Source organism: Amblyomma mixtum, chromosome 9 (genome assembly GCF_055824585.1).
Source record: "Amblyomma mixtum isolate Tamu chromosome 9, ASM5582458v1, whole genome shotgun sequence".
Classification (NCBI taxonomy): domain Eukaryota; kingdom Metazoa; phylum Arthropoda; class Arachnida; order Ixodida; family Ixodidae; genus Amblyomma; species Amblyomma mixtum.
The window spans coordinates 70512951-70540617 of NC_143020.1; the positions used below are offsets into that span (position 1 = coordinate 70512951).

Genomic DNA, 27667 nt, shown 5'->3' on the forward strand with positions numbered 1-27667 from the left:
AGAGTTGCTTTGGGATGTTAAACCCCAATAAACCAATAAACCTTTCTGTTTAGAGTGTAATACTAAGAAACTATGGTCTCGCGCAAGCCATCTATACAAGTTCGTGTGCGCCCAGTGTCATCATCAGTGACTTGCGAAGGTCAACAGAGAGGTCAGTGCAAAGAACACGCACGGGCACGACTTGCGTTACTCCTTGCGTCCTTTATCCTGCATGGTCTCTGTGTCACTTCACCAGTGACGACAGTGCGCGAGCCAGTCCGGCATCAAGTTCGCCTTCAGAGGAATCTCCTGCAGCTGTCCCTGGGTACGCAGGCGGTGCTGTTCCTGGCGAGCAGGTACCCGTCGGCGCAGACGCAGGCGTTCATGCGGCACAGGCGGAGACATGGCCGGGGCCTCAGGTCGCACACTGGGGGGCACAGAGAAGCGCACAGCTCGAACTTGCGGTTGGGCCCGCAGTCTGGCTGGCACTGGGACACCGGCACGCAGGGGCCGTCCGCCGATGACCTGGAAAGGGGGGACGCACACGGGGTATACAGCTGATTGCTGAGGCTGACAAAACTTTATTGCGCATAAGCGTAGGGATTAAGGCAAGTTAGATAGCGTGCCGCAGGCCGTGGAGACCCCTTTGGCGACGCCGGCCCATTCGACGACATTAGAGTGCGACTCTAATGATGATGATGATGATGATAGTGAATCTTTATGGCGCAAGGGAATCTGTGGCCGAAGAGCGCCATGGCACAAGGTATTTTTGTTTTTCTCAAGGTGGGGTCAAAGCCCGATTTCCGAAGCATTTCACCGCAAATAAGCCGAGCATCAGACCAGGATAAAGCTTATACCGATTGTTTCACGGACGAGTGCCCGGCGGCACTGGGGATCGAACCCCGCACCTCCCGCATGCGAGGCAGATGCTCAGACCACTAGGCCACTGCTGCGCTACTTGAACTACGAACTCACTGCACATTACAGACCAATAAGACGAACACTTCCACCACCCCATAAAACACTGACCAGACAACAAGTAATGTGGAGACAACTACAGACGAGGACCCTCCCCAACCCAAAGTACATATCTAAATTCGTAAATAAGGATATCAACCCCTCCTGCCGATGTCATGGTGGGAAATATAACTTCGACCACATGATCTGGGAGTGCGAAGTCCGCAAGCCTCCCTGAGAACTCTTGCCAGATCCCTCTAAAGAAGCTTGGGGCTTGGGATAAGCTAAGACACCGCGATGACCCCGACAGTTCACTGCACAATTGACAACATCGTCCGGCTCAGAAGACAAAAACGATTAAGAGCGCCGGGCAACCTTGCGTTACTGGGACCTTGGGGCCAGACCGCTCCCCTGTTGTTTCTCTTGTGCCAGGACCACCCGCCACTGCTGTGATCCCTATAGCAATATTTTTACAGCGCAGCTGTTAAAGGTGCGCTAAAGAGGAATCTGAACTCGGCGGTAACTCGACCTACAGGTTCCGAGCATGCTTTGAAACTTCCAATTATTGTCCTGTGCGGCCGATCTCTATAAATTAAATCGTATTAACCGTCCCGGCTCCTGCCTTTTTTTTTTTCACTCATCGCTCAAGGTAGGAGTCAACTGACGTGTGGAGTGCCTTTTAGCCAGTTGCGTGGCGACTTCGCTTGCGCTTTTATTTTGTTTTTTAGGTTTCCGTGAAATAAATAGATCCAGTCAGAGACTACATAGCTGCAATTTCTTGATTTAATTACTTATTCATGCTAATCATGGGATTATTTAATCCACTATTCTTTCAATTACCCCTATAATGGAAGACTGACAGTTCGTGCGGACGCGCTCTGAGGACACGCTCTGCCTACAGGTCCTGCACACGCCACTCATGAGACAAGAAATGCTTTCGCATTAAAAAAAGGATCCACACCGACGCCGCTTACCATCACGCCACGGTCAGTATGCGCAGGATGAAGGGTGCAGCGTAGCGCGGCGGTCCATCGGTGGCGCTCATACTGCGCATACATGGCCCCTAACGTACTACGCGCCAGGTCTCAGGTAAGTTCTGTAAACACTGCCTTGACACCCCATCTCGGAGATCACGGTTCAAACGTTGCTGTCACCCATCTCATGTGCTGATGTGCAGTTTATTCTCTCATCATCAACAGCCTGACTACGCCCACTGCAGGGCAAAGGCCCCTCTTCGCCAGTTGCGGCCACCGTATCCCCGCAAATTTCTTGATCTCATCCGCCCACCTAACTTTCTGCCGCCCCCTGCTACCCTTGCCTTCTCCTGGAATCCACTCCGTTACCCTAGCGGTTATCGTGCCTTCGCATTGCATGCCCTGCCCAAGCCCATTTCTTCCTCTTGATCTCAACTAGGATCTCAATCAATAACCTGTGTTCGATCCCTGACCCACTCTTTCATCTTCTTGTCTCTTAACGTTACACCTATCATTTTTATTTCCATAGCTCTCTGTGTTCAATCCTCTTCCTTAGCCTCCACGTTTCTGCCCCATAGGTGAGCGCCGGTAAGATACAGTTTTAAGGCGAAAGCCTTTAATGCCTCATCGTTGTCGACAGAAGGTTGTCAGCAGAAGCTTGTCGGCAAAGGCGTCACGATTTTGACGGGTGTCCACCGAAGTATGTGAGACACTTACTGTGTAATTTCCTTTCCTCAAATACAATTTTCATTTTCTTCATTACTGCTCCTCTTTATCTTCTTTCACTCCCACTTCCTCCCTTCCTGTACGGTGCTGTTAAGGTGTCCACCGAGATGACAGAGAATTACAGCACCATTTCCTTTCCTCTAAGAGCGTTGCGTTCAAAGGGCAAGGCATCGCGCCGAACGGATGGTGGCGTTCGTGGACTCCCTGGCAGCGCTACAACACGCTGTCACGTTCCACTCCTAAAGGCGAAGCTAAAGCGTAATTAATTAGCAGTTAATTCGTATTTGGCCATTAACCAGTAATTAGGCAATAATTAATTCCTAAAGGCGAAGCTAAAGCGTAATTAATTAGCAGTTAATTCGTATTTGACCATTAACCAGTAATTAGGCAATAATTAATTATTTACCATTACTTAGTAATTAGTACTTAATTGCGTGCGACGTCATCCCGTGGTGACGTCAACAGTGCCACAGAGGCAGTCAAAGTGGTGCGGAAAACGCTTTCGCCTCTACGCACTTTAGACAGTGAAAGTGCCCCCTGAATTTTTTGTATACTGGGTAAGGTACTAGCGCTAAAAAAGTGTATCTGTTCTCGCTTCGGCGAGCGCGGCTTCTGCCGCTTATCTGTTTTTTGAGCAGCGTCCGCTCCGGCGGACGCAGTTGTTGCTGCGACGCGTCTTTTCTTTCCTTTTTCTCTTTCCTCTGATCTTTTAACTCTCCTCTATCTGCACGTGGCAGCGGTGGTGGCTTGGCTCGAGCCAGTAGGCAGGCCCGTGCAATTTCCTTTTCGTCCTTCTCTCAGTCACAACAACAACAACGCTAAACGTTGCCAGGTTCAGTTTCCAATGGTGGCCCGTCCGGAGACGGAGATTCTTAGCACCCTCGGCTGCGTCACAGGTCTGACCGCCGCCTTGGTCAGTTGCTCCGCAGCCGCTGGGGCTGAGGTCCGAAGGTTAATTGGGTTGTTCATAGAAGGTTGCGGCGAAGTACCGCACCAGGGTGGCCAAATCCTGGTGAGGGAGTGCGTTGTCGGTTCTGGTCACCGAGATCAGGCCGCACCCCAGGCCTGGTTATGCAATTCTATCCACACGCGGAATTCTCTCTCGTCATCAACACCGAAAGGTAATTTTCCTTGACGGTCATAAAGTATACTGCCTTCGCGTTGCAACCTCTTAGTGGAGATTAGTGTTGCATCTTTTGACAGCTCTAGCTTTCACTCCATAAGTTACAGCTCCGTACCGCAGTAAGTACCGTGGTAAGAGATGGGAAGGTCAAAGGAGAAGGGCGTTGGCGCCTTATGCAAGAGGATGAGGTTGAAAGGTCAAAGAAGGGGGATGTAGGCGTCTCCTGTAAGAGGGTGAGGAGGAAAGGGCGTCCAAGTTGGCTGCCTTGATGAAACCAGGGGAGGTCAGACTAGGTGAAGAGAGGTTCGCGGGGTGTCACGAACGTCAGCATAATGAAACTGCTGCGCTGCAAGGTTCAACGTAATAAAGAGAAGGCAAAATCGCAGGCATATTTTTGAAAATAATTTCAGAGAAGATTTTGTAGACAGCTGTGGGGACGCGACAGTGTGAGAATTGCGGAGGAGACTGATTAATTAGTTTGTTCATTGTTTTATTTATGGATACTGCGATCTTGTACTCAAGATCATAGCAGGTGGGAAACAGTGTGTTAAGATACAAAAATACAGAAACAAATGCCATGATGTCTGCCTGACAACATCATCTGTGGGGTTATTCCAATCAGTGATGGTCCTTGGAAAAAAGAATATTTAGAACAATTAACTCGCGAATTTAGTGGTGTTATGGAAAGAGAATGGTGATTTCTAGTTTGGTACCCCGAGGAATAAGTAAGGATATTAGAGGTGTCAACTTGAAATTATTAATCATTAATATAAAGAAAAACTTTAAGCGACATATGCAATTTCTTTTACCCATTGATTGATTGATTGACCGACCGACCGACCGACCGACCGACCGACCGACCGACCGACCGACCGACCGACCGACCGACCGACTGACTGACTCGCGAAGGAAGAATTCTTTATGAATCCTGGAGAGGTTATATCCACGGAGTTATCTGGTAGGTGACTCCAGATGAGCAAGGATGAAAGTGATGTGGCAACGCACACCCAAGATACTCGCGCGCACTGTATACACACACTCTACGGACAGGTTCGAGTGGTGCAGTAAGAGGAACGGTGACAACTACTGCGCTATGCCTCAGTCCAGCGCACCTGGGAAGGAGCACATGATTAAGCACGCCCTCTTTTTTTTCTATGTCAGCTGCGATGGCCGCTCTCCGTGGTCGATGACCCTTGTTCAGCACCCATCAGCTGAACTCTCCATGTGTTGACGCTCTCCTCTGTACCCCACAGTTCATGCTTAACTTTCCCACAACCGTCGCATCTTTCCACAAACCTCAGTTTTCCGATTTAAACGTGTCAAGTGAACTTAGGATCAGGAGCAACAACACAACAGTAAAACACTACCCCGTATGACAATCTAGTGCAATTCTTCGCTTTCTGAAAAAAAAAAAAGAAAACTTGGAGGCTTCCCAATCTGAAAGCTGTTGTAAGAACCTTGGCTTGTCCCGTCGAAAAGCTGTGTGGTATATACTCAAATACGATGCAGCATGACGAAAACTACAATTCAAGTGTATCAAATTAAGTTAGATAGCAGCACTGATATTCTGTCAGTAGAAAGAAAACCAGGAATAATGATAGCGGCCAGCAACGCCATTAGCAGCGGCGATGTTATAAACAACAATAGCATCTGCATTTACTCACAACTGAGTTCAGTCCATCTTGAATAAACGCATTCGCGTTTACTCACGGTGGACTGAACTCGATATTTTTGTACTCGTCGGGAAAACATGGAAATTTGTGATGCAGTTTACAAGTACTTTTACTGCTCGTGCTCTGTCACGTTACCAGGAATTCGAGACAAGCTCTAGTTCCCTTGGCTCCCACCATGTGGCGCATAGCTTTGAAAATTCCAAAATAGCGCGTTGATGTCATCCGTGACGTAAGAAAGAAAGATAACGACCGGAGGTGGCTGCAGCAAAGAACGTGGTGGTCCGCTGTAGGCTTAGCGGCACTGGCTGTAAGCTGTCCAGAATTCCTGGTAATGAACGAAACCTCGCGAAAACTGCTGCGGCCGACAGGATATGCGTCAATATAACGATCACTCGGGGGAAAGCAATTGCGACGGCCCACGGAAGTCTTTAAGACGTCATAGTCGAAGTTTCGTTCGAAGCTACGGAAGCCAGCTTTAATAAGCTAACGTATATTGACGTCCTTATGAGGCCACTCGGTCTATTGCGTAAATCGATGCACCTTCCCTAACGTTCATAAGTGCAATACGCTTATAGGAATTAGCGATTGCGCGTAAGCATTAATTATTCTAAGTTTACAGGGTAGGAGTTCTGAGTTCATCTGCAGACAAATGATGTGAGGGAGGTGGGGAGGGCTGGATTCGTAGAAGCAAAGGCCTGTTGCACACAGTGTGGTACAAGGTAATAGCTCTGACTTAATATCAAACGATAACTTGTATTTGTGCCCGACATGATATGCAGGCATGGTGATGTTGACGCTATTATGACTGTACTTTACCGGATTCCGGTAAAGGAAAACGCGAGATACGACTGTGACGTCACTTCCTGAGCCGTGGCTCTATATGCCTTGATAAAAGCGTCATAGGGTGCCCGGATGGAAGCAATTTTCGTATCGAATCTCCGCTCGCAGTCATGAGATGCTCGAGGGGAAAGTCTAACTGATTACGCGAGCAAGGCGATCGAGTCGCCCGTCGTAACTTTGGTCGTAACGGACACATACGTGCCTGCAAGGACACATACGTACATGTGGAGAGGATGTGCGCTGACCAGGAAGTTGGCAGGGAAGCGGCTCGCTGAAATCAGCGACGTTTTAAGCTCGAGACGTTGCACAAGAGGAGGAGAGGGGTCCGTGCGAACACTGGAAAATTGGCACCCGGCTCTAGTACGCAGCAGATGGTCACGAATTATATAAATGGCGGAGCGTCTTTGTAGTGCACGTGGGTGTGTGGCGAGGCGACGGTGTTTACATACCCAACAATTCTGGACAAAAGCATTTTTCAACGGGAGACAAATTATAAGCGCATTTTTTTTTCATTTATTGTAACATTTCACTACAGCAGTTAATATATCCGCATCTGTCCCGTCAGCAGGCTTGCATTTTTTGCTATCAACGTTTTTGCTATCGTCATAAAGGTTCCTCATTGGTTTTGTATGGCAGTCTCAACTACTGGATGGACTAACTTTAATAGAGAGATTTAGCATGGGAAGAATGGACCATTACTTTCAGTATTTCCAAAACAGTGAGCTTATAATATTTCAATGTTGCAAATTTTTATCCAAAAATGTTGGACACGAGAGACTACAATAACCGATGCAATAGTACATAATAATGCTAATCTATGTGGCCGGCATTTGGAATCTGACGAAATAGCTTGAAATTAAATTGAGCAGAGCGCAGCAAACCATGGGAAGAAAAACAACAGGTGCAACGTTGAAAGGACCCTGCAACAAGTTTTTTTTGGTAAATTTCTGGTATAGCTGGGGTGTTAAAGGACGCGACTTCAGGAATATCCTCCAGCAAGAGTTGTTCCAATGCGTTTTGTGTAAGCGGAGTTATCTGGAATCAAAATTCGAATTTTAGCGTCTCCATGCCCTTTCCTCTCCCGTGATATTTTGAACTCTCGAAGTTCGGCACCCCTAAATCCGGCAACACCATCGCGCTGCCATTTTAACTGGGGGGAAACGGGAGACCTTTCTCGCGCAATGAAGTAGTAAGGCAGATACTGATGGTGATGAGTGAGATATGATGGTGAGACGTGAGACGATGGTGAGATAATGATGGTGATGTGCTATCTTTTAGCGTGCTACTACGGACGCAGATTATGGGACAACTCTGAAATCTAAATCTAAATTTTCTATTTATTCGTGCAAAAGCTCTATGAATCGAATAAATATCCGTGACTGAGATTAGACCCCGTAGCGGCGCGAACAGACAGGTTTCACTGGCCACTGCGCAAATGCAGCCGCCTCGTGTTAAACTGTAACACACTCTCCGGTTGGGCATTGCACATAGTCTTCTTTATCAACTAGTGCTACTATCAAACTAATATTCCCGCTTTGAGCTATGTGGCGGTAGTGACAGAGAGATGTGCTCAGCATGAGTTGGCATGGACAGCGTTGTGGCAGAAACAAGGCACTAGAGCAATATGTGTTGGCGCTGACAGCATTGCTGCAGAAACGCGGCACTGGAGCATACCCCACCCGTGTACATTGGGCAAATTGGCACTGACGATGAAAAAGTTGAAGACGCGCATGCCTGGGTCAGTGGGCACCTCAACTGCACTTTCGGGGGCACCTACAATTTCGAGGAATATTTCGTGTTTGCCAATGACAGACCACACACAATTTTTGTCTATTTTTTAATGTTTTTTGCAGTTTTATTGTTTTCAGACGTTCAGAAATCAGCATAAATTCTTAACATCCTAGCACGCTAAAGCGCCTATGAACGTCGTTATCTTGCGTCTCTGGCTTCTCTCTGTTGCGTTAAGAATGATTAACTATATGCATTATATATTTTCACTCCATCCCTCATCCCTTCGCTCACGGCAAAGTTCACGTGTCCCTTAAGCTGCGCCTTTTCTCTCCTCACGGTACATTTACATTTGCATAAGAGCGGTTCGTGCGAGCGCTGACTCATCTCGACGTCGGCAGCTGCATTACGTCATGATGATGCAATATATTTGCTGTAAGAAATCGCGGAAGCCTGAGCACTACGCGCCTTGTATACGACGGTCTAAGTTGGCTGATATATTCATGGCGGCGCATTTTCCTCGTTGGACGTGGTAACTCGCCAAGCTCAGAAGGGCAGCGGTAGCTCAAAGTCGCTTAGGCAAACGTATATGTTCGCTGCGCGCGCACTGTCAGTGAGTAGTCCGCCACCGAGGCATACACGTACGCACCTGATGTATCCGTGCTTGCAGATGCAGCCGGCCTTGCAGGCTCCCCGGCAGCCGCCCTCGGGCATGGGCCTCCCGCACACGAGCTCGCAGTCGGCGCCGCAGTCGGCGTACGCCTCGTTGGCGCCTCGGCAGGTCGGCTTGGGGCCCCGCTGACCCACTGCACGGTGCGACAGCCTTGTCACCGCCAGCAACAGCAGTAGTAGTGGTGGTGATTAAGTAGGGGAGGTAGAGGTGCTGGTGGTAGTAATAGTAGTAGTAGTGGCTGTACTAGTGGTAGTAGTAATAGTAGTAGTAGCAGTAGTAGTTGTTGTAATCGTAGTGGTAGAAGTAGTATAGTAGTCGTAATTTTAGTAGTAGTAGCAGCAGTAGTAGTAGTATTAGTAGTAGTTGTTGTAATCGTAGTGGTAGAAGTAGTAGTAGTCGTAATATTAGTAGTAGTAGCAGCAGTAGTAAATAGTAGCAGCAGTAGTAAGTAGTAGTAGTAGTAGTAGTAGTAGTAGTAGTAGTAGTAGTAGTAGTAGTAGTAGTAGTAGCAGCAGTAGTAGTAGTAGCGCAGTAGTAGCAGTAGTAGTGCCGCCGGGGTGGCTCAGTGGTTATGGCGCTTTGCTGCCGACCCGAAAGACGCGGTTTCGGTTCCGGCCGCGGCTGTTGAATTTCGATGGAGGCGAAATTCTAGAGGCCCGTGTACTGTGCGATGTCAGTGCACGTTAAGGAACCCCAGGGTGGTCGAAATTTCAGGACCCCTTCACTACGCCGTCCCTCATAACCTGAGTCACTTTGGGATGTTAAACCTCCATAAACCATGTAGTAGCAGTAGTAATAATAGTAGTATCAAGTATAATAGTAGTAGTATCAAGTAATAGTAAGTAGCTGAGGCTGCAACTATATAGTCGCATACAAGTCAAGAAAAAGCGGCTTTTCCCCGTCAAAGGACCCTTCCAGCCAATGGCGTCGGTCGAGTCTCATGAACCTGCTGGCGTGACAATGCAAGGAGTGGATAGTCTCCATTATGCATTCTCGGGGACAGTCCCCTCCATGCACTGTCACGTTATACTCACTATAGCAGGTTCATAAGAATCCCGACGCCATTGGCTGGACGGGTGTCCTTTGACGGGGAAAAGCCGCTTTTTCTACTTGTATGCGACTGTAGTAAGGAGCTCAATTAGGTAGTAGCAGATGCTTAAAAGCAACTACGGCCATATTGTGACAAGCATACTCTTCGCCACCCACGCTCAGACACGCATACTTGGAGGCAACCAGACGCACACGGAGGCAAGTAGGGAAAAAGACTGAGACACGCACTAAAACACAGGACAAACAAATATTTGGGAGGGGGGGGGAGCAGTTGCCCAAAAATGCGGGAGATTTGTTTCTGCACTTATAGCTCCTTCATATTTTACACATGCTCTTGAGCTCCGACCACCTAGGTAATATTTTACCAGCAGGCGAAAAGAGTGACCACATACAACGTCGGCGCTGACAGCAATGCTGTTCTCATCAAAGAGAGCACGAATCAGTATTCGCTAAAGACCGAGAGATATGAATGTGCAGTGTTGCGGGAGTACCCTTGCGCGTTATCTTGAGTCCGTTGGCGTCCCCGGCTCGGAGAACGGCCACACGGGGCCTCTTCCCGTCGGCCGAAGAGGAACCGAGCGACGTCTCGATGGCCATCCGGAGGGCGGCCAGCCTCGGGTCTGGATGCACCGCGGCAGCCCTGGGCCTCCGAACGCCCGGGAACAGGTCCTGGTCCCGGGCTGTGACAGAACAAATGCACAAAGGCAGTGAGCTCGTTAAGGAATTATACTGGAAGGCTGTGACACTTATCGCCCGCCACCCATTGCCTTGCTTCCATGGCCTTCCAGGCCGAAATGGACCACATAGAACAATCTGCTCACTGACACCGAGACGCCCTCTACTCATGGCCGCTTCAAGCACCAGTCGGCAAATACCTAATGAAATTGGTATTTGAAGCATTAATAAGCAAACAAATAACCCCAGTTGGCACATGTCGAAGAGCACGTGATACCTAGACCACACGTCCATTGCGGCTGGGGCCGATCTTGGCAACGTTCTCTTTTGTTATTGGGGTTTGACGTCCCAGGCTATGAGGGACGCCGGAGTGAAGGGCTCCGGAAATTTCGACCACCTGGGGTTCTTTAACGTGCACTGACATCGCACAGTACACGGGCCTCTGGAATTTCGCCTTCATCGAAATTCGGCCGCCGCGGCCGGGATCGAACCCGCGTCTTTCGGGTCAGCAGCCGAGCGCCGTAACCACTAAGCCACCGCGGCGGAGCCGTTCTCTTTGGACAGCGTGGTGAATGTGAGAGCTTGTAATTGTGACAGAAATTGAAAACCACCGATTATCACACTTTACTATACACTTTCGTTCATAATCACCTTTTTACTGTTTTACGTCATAGGATCATGCCTGAAATCGCCATTTTGCCCCGCGCTAATACTGAGCCTCTGTGTGTTCATCGAGCAGGCAGGCTTGACTTCCCGCTTGCTCTTCGCCAGGTAGTGCACGCGTGACAGGAACGCTCCGTTGGTGTATACGCGGCCGGCCGCTAGTGCAGTGTGCCGCGCGCGCGATTAATCCGAGACAGGACGCTACGTGCGCGCGGCTATGTACATACAGTTTACTTCTTGTGTAAGTGATTGTGCGCAGTGGCCGCTCGCGCGCACTTATTTTCGGACAATGCTTGGACATTAGCGCGCGAGCGGCGCGAACTTGATTACTTTTGTATTTTGTAAATAGTGTACAAAGCTCTCCCCTGTCCTTTCTTGCTGTCGCTCCCCTCTATACTTCTCCTCACTATCCTTTCCCTTTCATTTCCGCCGGCTGCAGCTATCTTAAGATAGCAATTGCCGCGGCCGGCAACACTCTTTTGCTTCACTTTTTATTTTTTTAAATAAACCACTACCACCACCTACCTCGGACGGTATACGCGGCCGGGCGCCCCACCCCGGCCGCTAGTGCAGAGTGTCGCGCGCGCGATTAGTCCGTGACAGGACGCTATGTGTGCGCGCGGCTATGTACATAGTGTTTACATCTTTTGTGATTGTGCGCAGTGGTCGCTCGCGCGCACTTATTTTCGGACAATGCTTGGACATTAGCGCGCGAGCGGCGCGAACTTGATTACTTTTGTATTTTGTAAATAGTGTACAAAGCTCTACCCAGTCCTTTCTTGCTGTCGCTCCCCTCTATACTTCTCCTCACTATCCTCTCCCTTTCCCTTTCGTTTCCGCCGGCTGCAGCTCGGGTGCTTAAGATGTTAGATAGCAATTGCCGCGGCCGGAAACACTCTTTTGCTTCACTTTTTATTTTTTTAAATAAACCACTACCACCACCTACCTCGGACGGTATACGCGGCCGGGCGCCCCACCCCGGCCGCTAGTGCAGTGTGTCGCGCGCGCGATTAGTCCGTGACAGGACGCTATGTGTGCGCGCGGCTATGTACATAGTGTTTACATCTTTTGTGATTGTGCGCAGTGGTCGCTCGCGCGCACTTATTTTCGGACAATGCTTGGACATTAGCGCGCGAGCGGCGCGAACTTGATTACTTTTGTATTTTGTAAATAGTGTACAAAGCTCTACCCAGTCCTTTCTTGCTGTCGCTCCCCTCTATACTTCTCCTCACTATCCTCTCCCTTTCCCTTTCGTTTCCGCCGGCTGCAGCTCGGGTGCTTAAGATATTAGATAGCAATTGCCGCGGCCGGCAACACTCTTTTGCTTCACTTTTTATTTTTTAAATAAACCACTACCACCACCTACCTCGGACGGTATACGCGGCCGGGCGCCCCACCCCGGCCGCTAGTGCAGTGTGTCGCGCGCGCGATTAGTCCGTGACAGGACGCTATGTGTGCGCGCGGCTATGTACATAGTGTTTACATCTTTTGTGATTGTGCGCAGTGGTCGCTCGCGCGCACTTATTTTCGGACAATGTTTGGACATTAGCGCGCGAGCGGCGCGAACTTGATTACTTTTGTATTTTGTAAATAGTGTACAAAGCTCTACCCAGTCCTTTCTTGCTGTCGCTCCCCTCTATACTTCTCCTCACTATCCTCTCCCTTTCCCTTTCATTTCCGCCGGCTGCAGCTCGGGTGCTTAAGATATTAGATAGCAATTGCCGCGGCCGGCAACACTCTTTTGCTTCACTTTTTTTATTTATTTATTTATTTTATTTTATTTTTCTTTTTTTTTATATAAATCACTACCACCACCCGCGCTAATACACATTCAGAATCAAGCAGTCCGTCCGAATTACCTTTAGCCCTTGTAACACTCAGACTTTTCTAATTTTTCACTAGCTTAAAATTCCTCCGCTCTCAACGCTTATTAGGTATAGTTTATGTACTATAGCTTATATATTGGCTAATAATCCAAACATTCTCTGTGTGACGGGTAGACGCGCATTTCCAGCCCTAATATATTACTTGGTTTTCTGACTCAAGTAACTTCTTACGACCCATATTTTCAACTAAATATATGGAAAATAAACGATTGGTTTCCTCGTAGCAATAACATTGAACGATTTACCATCGGCCATGACGTCCTCTTCAACCTTGTGAGGCTTTAAAAAGCTATATGAAATATATATTTATAAAAGCTCTTTATTTATTCCATGTTTATAGGCGCCCTGCGACATTTTTTTTTTGTCCTTGAATATGTGTGAATTGTTATATTGTGTGCATAGCGTTATTCGCTTTAGTTGATCTTGCTAACTGCGCGCAGTGTACTTCAAGTTTGTTCGGGCATGTAATTTATCTGATCAATTTCGGGGTCGTTTCTTGCTGCTTTTTGTAATTTACTCCTTCAATTAAATTGAATTCAATTTATTCACCAGACACTTCTTGGATGGTTTCCTGGATAAAAGCTGCTAACGCAGCTTGACGAAGTCCACGAACCAATACAAGGCAAAGCGTACAGCATGTGACAACTAATTTTAAACCATCAGTAACTATAAAGGACGTTATAACAGTAAATGGTAAAAACAGAAAGCATAGAACAGAGGCAGTGACATACAAATGTAATGAAATTCCTAGCTGTAGAGAGAAAAAAAGCAAGAACGAACAGACAACCGAAAATGACACGCCTTCAAACAACGAAGCAAGCACAAGTAGCACAACGAGCTAAACAACACAGCAAATAATAATAATGATATTAATAGTACACAACTACTTACAACCTTACAAAGTAGTTCCGTAGTTTCTTTTATAGCCAGTGGTGTTTTGAAATGCGTTTAAGGTACGTGGAAGGTTATGAGCTAGCGACTGCAATTTATAGTTGCTACGAAAAAATGGTATGACCCATACATCCTGATTTCGTGTGTGCATTAAAGCCTGGCGTAATTCTAAGGAGCCTAACCTCGTTATAACAAAACGGTTTATAACCAAAAAATGGGTATAATGAAGGAATGACGATTCCCCTTGGAAGATCGGTCAACATTAACGAAGTAATCGCCGGGCCACTGCGACTTCGTTATCACGAGGTTCAACTGTACTTACAAGAGGTCCGTCCCGCTACACAGTTTAACCCTAGAAGACGCTTGGGAGCTCGCCTTTTCTGAGAGTATGCTGCACCTAACAGAACTTTATTTGCTTCAGGCGAATTTAGCATCATTTTTGTCACAAGTACGTTAATTTTTTATGTCATATAGCAAACTCACTAAACAATATTTCACAAAACTGTGAACTGGGTAGCGCGTCGTCCTGCATTTTTTTTTCAGACAGAATTTGCCTCTGGCAATTAAATAATTTTTCTTCTAAATTTCGACATCACTGTGCATTTTCGGAACGGAAAATTATTCCACAATCCTTCGGGCGTTTACCTGAAAAATCCCGTCATAAACAGCTTGTGTTTTGCATTGGAAAACTAACAAACTGTTTTTCTTGAGGTCAGAATAAAAATATTTGTTTAAAGAAAAAATAGTTTGGTTTATTTGGTTTGGTTTATTGGGGTTTAACGTCCCAAAGCAACTGAGGCTATGAGGGACGCCGTAGTGAAGGGCTCCGGAAATTTCGACCACCTGGGGTTCTTTAACGTGTACTGATATCGCACAGTACACGGGCCTCTAGAATTCCGCCTTCATCGAAATTCGGCCGCCGCGGCCGGGATCGAACCCGCGTCTTTCGGGTCAGCAGCCGAGCGCCGTATGCACTGATCCACCGCGGCGGGTAAAGAAAGAATAGTGCAGAAAGTGTTAACAATGGAAACTATTTCTGTAAATTACACCCCAATGCACTGCAATCTCGTTTTGATTAATAAACTGGTCAGCTGATACTAGACGTTTTTAGCATACCGGAGACGTACTAGCGGAGACGTAGTCCGGTATGCTAAAAACGTGTACTCTGGCGACAACTGCGCCGTTCCTCGTACTCCGCAGAGCTTTCTCAGTAAAACCGTGTGACAGTGCGCTGCACTTTCTCGGAAGGCCGCTACCTCAGACATCTTCCCTGTGGGACCTCGGACGCGCTTGAACGACAGACTGTATGGCGCCTGGAATCTCCGGGTGTCGGGGGCCAAGGCTCATTGTGGGTCCGAAGGTCGACGGCCTGGCTGTCATCTTTAGACATTCAACTGGTTAAGCACCCCCCCCCCCCCCCCCCCCCCCCCCCCCCGGGAAGAGTGACAGCGGCGCCGGCCAGAGGAGAAAAGGCTTGAGCCGGTGGGAAAATGCGGAGGAAGACGGGGAATGCAGCACTCGATGGCGTTTAGAGGAGGGCAAGGGAGACGCTCCAGCTCGGAAAGAAGGATCGCCCGAATGTGCGACGGGAAAAGAAAGGAGAAAAAGCCAGTCAGGGAGGATGACGAGGAATGTCCGAGACGTCACGGCTGGCAATCAATCCTGCGGCGCCCGAAGCGACCGAAGCGACCAAGCCTACGGGGCAGAAGACCAGCTTGGTTTACATCTTTTGTGATTGTGCGCAGTGGCCGCTCGCGCGCACTTATTTTCGGACAATGCTTGGACATTAGCGCGCGAGCGGCTCAAACTTGATCACTTTTGTATTTTGTAAATAGTGTACAAAGCTCTCCCCTGTCCTTTCTTGCTGTCGCTCCCGTCTACTTCTCCTCACTATCCTCTCCCTTTCCCTTTCATTTCCGCCGGCTGCAGCTCGGGTGCTTAAGATATGAGATAGCAATTGCCGCGGCCGGCAACACTCTTTTGCTTCACTGTTTTTTTTTTTAATAAGCCACTACCACCACGAACAATGTCAACTCTGTAGTCTATCCGTTCCTTCAGACGAAGACTCCGGTGCCAACGCAGCAGCATGTAAGCTTGGTCACCCCAGCCTCTGCATCATGTACGCGATGATAAGAAATTCTTGAATATATCTGTTTTGTTCCAACTGAGTCTAGCGGTGTCTCTCTGCCTCTCCGTCCCGTGTGGGCCCGCGCAGTATGTGGTGCCGTCAAAACCGTACACAAGGGGTTCACGCCGTCGCTGTTCGTTGCCACAATTTGCAAGCTCCCGCGATCACCTGTGGGCTCCCGTGAGGGCCCGTGATTACCATCTCGTTGAAAATAAGGGCCTTTAAAGTAATGGGTCCATATCAACAGGGGAATAGCGAGGCGCCAGTGCGCATGCTCACTAATCGATAGGGTCCCCTGTTTTAAAAGTCCCTAATGCGTGATGCTCCGCTGGCTGTGAGGCGTAGCTCCCGAAACACACGGTCGCCGAAATTTTTCGAAAAGACTGATTATAGTTGCAGCCATAACAGTCAAACAATTTTGCCACGCTTCTCTCCTTCTGCGCCCTCTTCAGGGTCTTTAGAACGAAACGGCTTTTCCCCGTCAAAGTACCGACCCTTTTCCAGCCAATGGCGTCGGCTGATTCTCATGAGCCTGCTAGCTTGACAATGCAGGGAACAGCGAGTGCGCCCGAGCAATGGTCTCCAAATGAAGTTATAGTACTCTTTCGTGCGCTACGAGTGTAGCCCAGTGTTCCATATGGCAGCGCCCTTTGGCCTGTTCTTTTATTTATTTATTTATTCAAAATACCTTACAGGGCCCAGAAGGGCATTGAGTAAGGGGGGCAAAAACAATAGATTATGCAAATAGGAAGAATAAATTAAACACAACACGTGATACCAGGCAAAAATTAAACACAATTATAAATATACAGGGCAAAACGAAACTACAAGACATACATCACCGCGGGCAACAAAAATTAAAATAGTAGCAAGAATGCATCGCATGTGCCCAATACACATCAAAAGAAAAAGCAGTAGCCATAAAAAACATACAAATGGTTGAAATTGCACAAGAAACAAAAACTTTGTAAAATACCAACGAGAAGAAAAGGGAACCAAGGACACAGAACAACCTGAAACAAGACACAATGTCGTTAAAGAAAATGTTTGTGCAGCTGGTCTTGAAATGATTGGTGGTTGCCGATAGATGCGATACTGTTGGGAAGATCATTCCAAAGAATAATGGCACGTGGAAGTGCAGATGAATTGAATGCTAGGGCATTACTCTATGGCTAGGGTTCTTCCGTAAATGCGTTGAATGCTATACTGATTATGTAGGCGGCGTGAAATGCGTGAAGGCTCTTCGAGGGGCAAGGGAGATGGCCTGGTGCTGTGACGATATTTATGAAGTAAGCATAAAAGAGCGATGGAGCGACGAATATGTAATGGTTCGAGGGAGATATCAAGTTTAATCTTAGTGATACTGGACTGGGGGTGGTACTTTTGTGTGATGAAACGAGCGGCTCTATTTTGTACGGATTCAAGCATGTTGATCAGGTAATTTTGATAAGGGGACCACGTAGGTGAAGCAAATTCTAGTTGAGGACGCACGATTGTTAAATAAGCGAGTTTTCTCACGTTATTAAGGGCGTTTCGCAAGTTCCGGCGCAGGTACCCAAGTGATCTTGAAGCTTTGGCACAGATGGATTGAATGTGTGTGGCCCATGAAAGATTATCCGTGAGGTGAATACCTAGATACTTATAAGATGATGTCCGAGACACTGCGGTACCTTCAATGGAGTACGAGAAATTAGAATTAGTACGCTTGCGGGTGAAAGAGATAGCCTTGCATTTAGATGAGTTGAGCATCATTTGCCATTTACTACACCAATTTGAAATTAAGTTCAGGTCAGTTTGGAGGGCAAGGTGATCATGCATAGAATTAATGGGCCGGTAAATGATGCAGTCGTCAGCAAAGAGTCGTATAGAAGAAGATATGTCTGTGGGCAAGTCGTTAATGTATATTAGAAACAATAAGGGGCCAAGAACACTGCCTTGGGGTACGCCAGACTCTATATCACTGAGTGGGGAGGTGAAATTGTTAACTGTAGTGAACTGCTGGCGAAATGAAAGAAAGTTACGTAGCCATGACAGTGTTAAAGAATATAGGCACAGAGCAGACAATTTTGAGAACAAGCGGGAATGTGCAACACGGTCGAAGGCTTTAGCAAAATCTAAAAAGATACAGTCAGTTTGAAGGTTAGCATCCATGTTGAAATTCAAGTCAGTCGTAAATTCTAGCAGTTGGGTGTCACAAGAAAAACCTTTCCGGAAGCCGTGCTGATTAGGAAAAAAGAAAGAATTAAGTTCCAGATGGCAGTAAATGTGGGAAGCGATAACATGCTCGAGTAATTTACAGCAAATGCAGGTTAGCGAAATGGGGCGGTAGTTTTCTGGTGAATTTCTGTTTCCACTTTTGAACACCGGAACGATCTTAGCAATTTTCCAATCTGTAGGAAGTAAACCAGATGATAATGATTGCTGATAGATGAGGCATAGAATTTCACTGGAGATCAATACGGTGTTTTTCAATATTTTAGAATTTATGTTGTCAACACCTGCTGATGAGGAAACCTTAAGATTTGCAATGAGACGAGCGATACCTTCAGCGGTAATGGTAATAGGGGCCATAAATTGGTAATCATGATCAGGAACAATGGGTATGTTGGAATGATCTTCCCGAGTGAAAACTGACGCAAAGTATCTGTTAAATGCTTGGGGACATTCACTCTCCGAAAGCTGCACGTGATCGTCGCTGCACAGTGAAAATTGGTTGGTAGTACTGTCGGGAGATATCACACGCCAGAACTTTTTGAGATTAGATTTTAGGAGGGTGGGTAGGTCATGGGAAAGGTATTTTTTCTTTGATGCCCGGAGGGCCGAACAGTAAGATTTCAGACAATCGTTGTATTTTTTCCAAGCATCCGATGTAGATACCAACCGAGCCTTTCTGTACAAACGCTTTTTTTTGTTTCGATGACGACGGAGAGATCTATTGAACCATGGATTAGATTTGTCGTTTGAAATTGAAACCAAGGGAACATATTATAACTAGCTCACCTGAAAAATTTTGGCGTACAATCTCACCAGTATCTAGGGATTCTCATGCATTTGAAATCAATGGCACATTAACACATGACGGAAAGGTAATATCAACCGCCTTTAACGAATACTTCAAATCCGTTTTTACTAAGGATAATGGCATACAACCTGTGTTCGAAACATGCTTACCTCCGATGCCTGATCTTGTCATCAGTGAACAGGGTATAACTAAAATGCTTTTGAATCTTAACGTAAAAAAATCCCTTGGGCCTGATAAAATACCCAATGCATTCCTAACGAGGTATGCAGAATGGGTGTCCAAGTATTTGTTTATAATTTTTTCTAGGTCTCTAAACGAAGGACAGGTTCCGGGCGACTGGAGGACAGCCAGAGTTCAACCAATTCATATAAATGGAAACAAACAGTACATTAATAATTACCGACCGATTTCATTAACATCGACAGTTTGCAAAATTATGGAACACATAATACACACCCACATTTCCCATTTTCTTGAACAACACAATTTTATTACAAATTTCCAACACGGATTCCGGAAAGGTTATTCTACTTGTACCCAATTAGTTCAGACTATACACGATTTTGCGAATGCTATTAACAATAGTAGCCAAACAGATGCCATTTTTATGGATTTCGCCAAAGCATTTGATAAGGTCTCTCACAAAAAACTGCTTTCCAAAATTAATAGCACACTCAGAAATAACAAAATCATTAATTGGATTTCAGCATATTTGAGTAACCGTCAGCAATATGTCTCTTTTGGGGAACATTCCTCTCAAACTGTTTTTGTTGACTCTGGCGTCCCTCAGGGCTCAGTGCTTGGGCCACTCTTGTTTATCATTTACATTACCGACATCGTGAAAGACATTCCTGTTAATATTAAACTATATGCAGATGATTGTGTGCTATACTCCGAAATTAAAAACATGTCAGATCAGGTAAAACTTAATGAGGCTTTTCAGAAAATTAATGTCTGGTGTGATGCATGCCTATCAACTTTCAAAAAACCGTGTATATGAGAATCACTCACAAGAAAAGTCCACTGATGTTCCAATATTCATTTGATAACAATATTCTTTCCGAAGTCTCACACTACAAATATCTAGGGCTATGGATTACTAACAACCTTGACTGGACTAAACACATTGATCAAACTGTAAATAATGCAAACCGTAAACTTTTCTTTCTTAGGCGTGCATTGAGACTTTCCACACCCCGAGTTCGGCTTCTAGCGTATAAATCGATTGTCCTTCCAATACTAGATTATGCGGCAATAATCTGGGATCCATTCACCAAAACAAACGTAAATAAAATTGAAAAAATACAAAAGAAAGCAGTACGTTTTGTTTACAATAGCTATGGACGCACATCAGTAAGTGACCTCTTAAACAGGGCTGCTTTAATATCTATAACCGAAAGGAATCGCGTTGCTCGACTAAAGTTCTTATACCAATTGGTCAAAGGTCATTTTAAAATTAACATTGATGGACTAATATCCTTCTCTTCAGGTTATTCTACAAGACAACGTCACAATCTTACAATCACCCCTTTCACCCAGCGTAATAACTGCTTTAAATATTCTTTTTTTCCGCGAACAGTAACGGAGTGGAATCAACTTACTAACGACGAAGTCCTACAGCTATCTGTAACATCATTCATCGGCAACCTCAGTGCACAATAATGTCCTCTGTCATGCATTCCCGTTTCCCATTTTTTTATGACCTGATTTTAATATCGTGATCGTTTTGGTGCTCTTTCTTCATTTAATTAATTCCCTGTTGACCATGTTCACTGATGACTTGATAGTAGTGTGTTTATATGCCCCAAACCTTATTGTACTTTTTTGCTGTGTTACGTCATTGAGCCTTTCATTTTTGCTGTTGTGTTTTTGTTGCTTATTATTAATTTGTGGCCTTTGTACTTTTTTTTCTTAATATTTGTACTTACCTATATTCTGTATGCTCACCCTGCGAAAATCCCTTCCTGGGATTGCAGTATTAATAAATAAATAAATAAAATAAATAAATAAATATTTGTAAACTAGATTGGACATCATGATCTTATAAAGTACCCAGTTCTGATCGACGGACCTGTCCGCAAATGAGGGCAAGAACGTTTGAATAAAAAAATCGTTAAGTGCAATATTCATATCTCTATAATTAGCTCTATTGTAATCGCGAATTTTCCTGGATGTAAGACCTTGAAACGCTAATGGGACATTAAGTTGTAGATGAATGAGCTTATGGTCACTAAAACCGTCAAGGAGCAAGACTTCGTTAATCGTTTCGGGCGCATTGCAGAAAGCTAAATCTAAAATGTTTGAACCACGAGTGGGTTGGTTAATCACCTGAAAGAAATTAAAATCTAACATAATGTTGATAAGTTCTGTTGAGGCGCGGCAAGATGACGACAAATGTGACCAATCTATCTGCGCAAAATTTCGTGCGAGAGCACTAAATGGGTCTCTAGCGAACATAAAATTGGCTGTGGTTTAGCTCTGGTTAAACCTGGAGGATTGCGAGAGCAACATCTGCGCGTAGCCATATATTGCTGCGTGAGAAACACTGCCCACAGTCTCGCCGTTTCACGTGCTGTTGCACGACCATACTGCGCATGCGCGAGGAGCAAGTGACATCACTACGCACAGCTGGCGTGCCGGCGGCCCCGGCACGCTAGCTGTGCGCCGCTACTGCGCATGCGCAACTGGCGAGCGCGGCGGCGGCACTAGGGTCCCTAGCGGCACGTCTGCCCGCGCAGCGACGGCGGCGGCGCGCCAGCTGTGCGCCGTCCTCGCGCAGTATGGCCTTTCGTCAGCTCCGCGAAATGGCTCGGCGACTCGCGTAGTGTTGCTTTCGCAACAAAAGGCTTCCTGTGTCGGGATGAAGCCGGAGGAGCACAGGAATGCGCACGCCGGATTCTTCTGTTGTTGTGAGTCCGCTCCTTGACCGCCTCTTTCTCTACGTACTGGTGCGGGCGTTCAATACCCGAGAGAGGGGTCGATTCCTTTGTGGGAACTTGTTGGCCCGGTCCCCGTTGTCTTCAGACTATATTCTGCCACGGAATGGCATTTACGGTTCTGACCCAAGCCTTCAAGATACCAACTTTCATTTTCCCTTTGCTGCCTAGACTGACGCACGCCACACGCGATTTCACAGCGTGCGCAAGCTCTCTTGGCGGATTGCTCACCGCGTTGGCTTGCGTTGGTGAATCACCAAAGTAAAAGAAGGCAACAACAGCATGAGTCGACTGATCCTGCAGTCATAAGCAGCGGTTACGTGAATGCGACAGAAGTCGACTCCAGTACAGTGCAACTCCAGTCCACTTTTTGAGGACTGGAGTTACATTTTCCTTCCCTTACGGCGCGGTTCGGGTGTCCACCGAAATATGAGGGTTTCCTGGCGCACTGTTTGTCTTTGTTTGTTTGTTTTTCGCGCCTCTCCTGTGACGTCCCTCGGTTCTGCTCATGCGCAGCTGTGGCTAATTCTGATCACGGAGCATACGCCAGACTCGAGTTGACTAGCCTAGTGAAGCGTTTCACTTCAAAGCGTCGAGGAAGAGAGTAGGAGACGAGTCACGCCTTTCCTTCTCAAAACCTGTTCTTTCCCTCAAAAAGGGGATCTAGCCGCCGCGGTGGCTCAGTGGCTATGGTGCTCGGCTGCTGACCCAAAAGACGCGGGTTCGATCCCGGCCGCGGCGGTTGAATTTCTTTGGAGGAGAAATTCGAGGCCCGTGTACTGTGCGATGTCAGTGCACGTTATAGAACCCCAGGTGGTCGAAATTTCCGGAGCCCTCCACTACGGCGTCTCTCATAGCCTTAGTCGCTTTGGGACGTTAAACCCCATAAACCAAACCAAACCAAAAAGGGGATCTGGAGTCGACTTGTGTCGCATTCGTGTAAACGCGGATGTAGCCAACTTTGAAGAACGAGCTCAGCGACTACATGCGGATGTCCTTATCCACAAGCAGAAGCGAATGTCGCGCTGTCGAAACACAGGATCGACAAGCTTCGGAAACTGCAGAGCAGAGAGCCCTTCGACTGAAATCGGATTGTTTGGCTAAGGCAGCTCAAGGGAAGCTGAAAGCGGAGAAACGACAGGATGTCGCCGCGACAAACATCTTCAAGCGGGATTTCCTGGACAATCCATTTGGCCATGCGTGTTCTGTGTGTGACCGACTCTCGCACAAGCGAGACCTAACTCCAGTGACTGCGAACGTGCTCGGCGTGATAGAGACAGCCATTTCCGAGGTGAGTTATGCAAGTGGTTTTGCTGTGTGCACGACTTCTAAGATGTCCTTGAGACAACAAATGGTTCATTTATTATACTTCTTGAGTAACCAAACCTACAAATTTCCTTCCGTTAAATCCGGTTGCGGAACGGCTGATCTCGCCCCGAATCTCGTTCATGCAGTTTCACCGACTCTTGTACAACTCTCTGGTCAATACGGGATCAAGGAGCCGATTGTTAATGTTCCGGTACAGACAGAAACCATGCTCAAAGCTTGGCCGCGCAAAATGGAGCTCTTCGTATAGCCTGACAGCGTTACACAGGGAGGAAAACTGCTATCGCACATAAAACGCATTTGCGAGGGTTAAACCGTCAGTAATTTTTCCAAAGGGTTTTAAAAAGCCAAGTTACAACTCGCCAGAATTCACACCTGATGAAGGAACCGAGCAGGTTCCAAAACATCGAGTTGTCTTAATTTGAATGGAGTTCTCTTTTGACTTGAATTAGCTTTCTGCGAAGACGATTGACCCGCTAGCTCTCGAAAGTAGAAAAATATGAACTTGGTGAAGGCCTACGAACGGCAGAGCACAAAGGGCACGCTGAAGCATACATGGACATGTTTTTTTTGTGTATGTGTGTGCTTGTATGTGTGCGAAAACCAAACGGAAGTCATTCCGTACTGCCTCAGCGCGTTGGCTACGCCCTCCCTTCACCCATTAGTAAAAATTATGGAACAATGGATAACCGCTCGCTGAGACTTCACGGCGAACGCTCGCATACCAGCGTAGAGGATGAAGAGGTTGGATATATGTTGAAAGGAGAGCGAAATGTCCAGACCCTGGTCAGGGGCCCTTCAAGCCACGAGGAACATGGGCGCCGGAAAGCGGCGGGCACTCAGTTGAATCCCTCGCACGACTGATCCATCGAAGGACTAGAAGCGCTTATACCTATTGGCCGTAGCAGCGAGTGCTGCCGTGGCGCTAAGTCGCAAAAAAAAGTTCAGTGCTGAAGTCACGCCACGCACCCTCACCATACCGTCGCCCGTGGATGTATACTACAGTATATCTGTAGGAACAGAGCAGGTAACCGAACAGAAGGACACACACGGGCGCTGACTAACAACTGGAAGGTTGACGACAAGGGTCGCCGGTGATCAGTGTAGTTATGTCAAAAAATACGAAGATGACGACAAAACAGGACACGATATGAGGCTAAAAGCGATAAAAAAAACACGGTGTAAAGGGCCGTGATTATGGAAAGAACAGGTAAAAACGATAAAACACTAAAACGATAAAAACAAGGCCAAAAAAGGCTGATACAAGCATACTCGCACTAGGGAAAAAAGAAGCAGGAGAAAAGGAGGTTAAAAGCTATTAAAAATGGACCAGTGAATTAAACCTGAGGACATCATCATCATCATCAATGAACAACCTTGAACGGACACATGAAAGTCTACGCGACTGCCGCGCCGACCAGTCGTTAGTCAGCGCCCGTGTGTGTGTGTCCTTCTTCGTTCTGCTGTGTTACCTGAGCTGTTATGCGTTACCAACTAGCCCGCCACATCGCTCTTAGAAGGCCTGAACGTCCACACAGTTGCGGAAGCCGTTTTTTTTTTTTTTTTCAAATACTCTCACCCGGAACTACACGTAGTCCTACCTGCGGCGAGAGTTTTGTTAGCCACCCGTTTCAACGTCCAACGTGATGTCCGGTCCATAATTTGTAAATGTGCAGACTGTCCTGTCTTATACGCATAGCAGTAGAAGAAGCTGTTGATGATGATGTACTTTTATGGCGCAAGGGAAGCATTCGGCCAAAGACCGCCATGGCACAAAGTGTTTTCGTCCACTCAAGGTGGGGTTACAGACCAATTTCCTTGGCATTTCAGAGCTGAGGAAATGAACACCACGCCAGGGGGCCTCATCGGTGGATACCCGGTAGCACTGAATCGAACCCCGCACTTCTCGCATGCGAGGCGGATTCCCACACGTACACCGCTGCGGTAGTACAACTGTCCAAGGCGCAATATATGCCAGGCATAGCCAATAATGAAAGTCGCAGTTTACAAGATAATGAGCGAAATACGACTCCAATAGAGACGCGCGTATTTTGAATCAGTGTTTAGAAAAAACCTCTTGCTTTCACCTTGGATTATGCGACGCAATACCCGACGTTCTATACTAATCGCTGCAGCAAACGGCCTTCGCAGCCCTGTCCTTCGCTAGGCGCAGCAACCTTGTCCCGGCATATGTGGCAATCTCATATTCCGTCGCCTCTCCTGCCTACATCTTCTTCCCCTACATTACATATACTATTATATCGACGACTGTTACCCTGACAAACCACTGGTTAGCTCGGTTCTTCGCATTACATAACTCGCCCAAGTGCATATCCTCGTCAGACCCGGCGCACATTATTAGTGCACATTTGTCTTTTGCGCAAGACGCATCACTCCTACAGCTTAAGTGCCACTGGAAGTCAAAGAGTACTCAATATACTACCACGTGGTCAGCTTTTCAACAAGTGAGACGAACGGCGCGTTCTGAGCAGCCTCCCAAGTTGGTTGACTCGTCTAAACCAGATTTCTGTTCCCAGCGCCCAAACAGCTCCCAAAGCTCTCGTGCTTTTCGACGCGATTTCTTGTCACTTTGATTTAAACACAGATTCTGTCACGCATGTATTCAACTAATTATACGCCATGAAACATTGTTGCATGTTTATGTATAGCCCGGAGGCCCGTAGCAGATAGCATGGAGAAAACTCGTAAGAGAAGAAAAGTTTGACGTACGGATGCCAAATTTTGCTTGCACAGCCTTTGTCAAAAGTAACCAGGCTGCATGGTTTGCTTCTCATTCGTATAGTAGAGCCCTTACGGCTTCCCTTAATAACAAAAAGCTTTTTGAAGGTGAAAGCAGGGGTTCTCCTTACCATACAGAGATTTGCAGCTTGAGAGCTTGCATAATAGCTTTAATATACGACTAAGAACCAAACCGTGCAGCCTGGTTACTTTTGGAAAAGACTGTACATTCACTGGATCGCCTAGGCTTGATATATCTTTCTGGATTAACGCGGTCAGGCCGAACATTTTCTTGAATCTGACGAGGATATTAGCCCACCGGTTACCTCGGTTCTTTGCATTACATGACTGGCCCGACTCCCGAGTGCATTCTTTTCTATTTATTTCTACTATAGATATCGTCAAACAGCGCTTATCTACTAGGTGCTTACCATGGACGCAGGCGACCAGTAGTACTACAAGCAAAAGTCCCGTACTCCGCCGAAGCATGGCCTCGCGATGCTCGAAGTCCCTGACGGCACTCGGCGTAAGCCGTCAGGTTTATTTTCACGGCTCCGCACAGGTGGGCGCACGTTTATATGGGCGCCGTCTACACACGACCTCTCACCGATAGGGGAGGACCAGCTTCAGAGACGTCGTCGGCATTGAGAACGACCGGATGACCGCGCATACATTTTCTCCCAGTAGCTGCTTGCGGCGATGGTCAAATCGGACCGCAAGCAGGCGCGGACCGCGGTCGTCTGCTAATGTTTCTCTCTCTTTTTTTTTTTACATGCGTCGTCTGCACGCTTGTTTTGACACATTGTCGTCTGCTTATGCGCGCGTAGCAGACGAAAACAGACGCGTGACTCAGCTACGTATCTGCCACGCGACACGGCAAACGGTGGTTGCATGCTCGACAGTGGAGTTGTCTCCGAATGGACGCCGTTCAAGTTTCCCTTCAGTTCTCTGGTGTTAGCAGAGTCAAACTTTAAAAAAAAACCATTCTATAAAAAACAGCCCGCTTAATTAGTCCGAAACATTTGATTACAGATTGCCTCGTCATGTACAAGCACCGTCATGAACTCTTTCATATTAACGCCATAGCTACAAATGTCCACGTTTCTTACTTCTACTATAAGTGACGTCTCGACAGCATTTGACAGCATGCAGTGCTGAGGAGTACAGGTCTAAAAGTGATATTATTTTCAAAAACTAGTATTAAAGCAACCACCAATCCCAACGTTTATTTTTTTTTTAATCACTGTAAATTCACTAAATTTCAAGAAGTTTCTGATATCCATCTCAGTTCCGCAAAGAAGCTAACTGACAGAATTCTTTAGCCTCCCTTCGCGATGTGCCTGATTCCGGCTCACAAAGAAGAGAATGGGGTAATAAAAATAACCAAAAATAAAAGTGCCTGGCCGTTCAAAATAATCCTAAGGCTATAGCCCCACGTGTAGCTTGCAGCACACTCAATAACCTCTCAGCCTGTGGCCAACCGCCTTCAGAAAATACCGCAGTGACTTCAGGGACTCGCGAGCTTGAAAAGCGGAAGGCTCGATGTTCGAGGGTTGTTTCTTCAGACATTACTTAATCAAACATTCATTTCCTCAGGCGAACTCGTCTGTCCCTAAACTAGAAGAAGGAAGCCCGGAGCGAGCCACACTGGCTCCGTCAAGAAGCCTTTCAGAATGAA

The 27667-nt window shown here is 46.9% G+C and overlaps 1 protein-coding gene across 1 annotated transcript; it reads right to left on the minus strand.

Annotated features, from left to right (window-relative positions):
- Nucleotides 1–207: 207 nt before the first annotated feature.
- LOC149329607 (uncharacterized) lies at nucleotides 208–26609 on the minus strand. Its single transcript, XM_089558908.1, has 4 exons — nucleotides 26421–26609; nucleotides 10215–10403; nucleotides 8650–8806; nucleotides 208–504 (listed from the first exon to the last, which is right to left on the minus strand). Exons 1-4 carry the CDS (start codon nucleotides 26476–26478, stop codon nucleotides 276–278), a joined length of 633 nt encoding a protein of 210 aa, XP_089415034.1. The 5' UTR covers nucleotides 26479–26609; the 3' UTR covers nucleotides 208–275.
- Between the last annotated feature and the right edge of the window lie 1058 nt (nucleotides 26610–27667).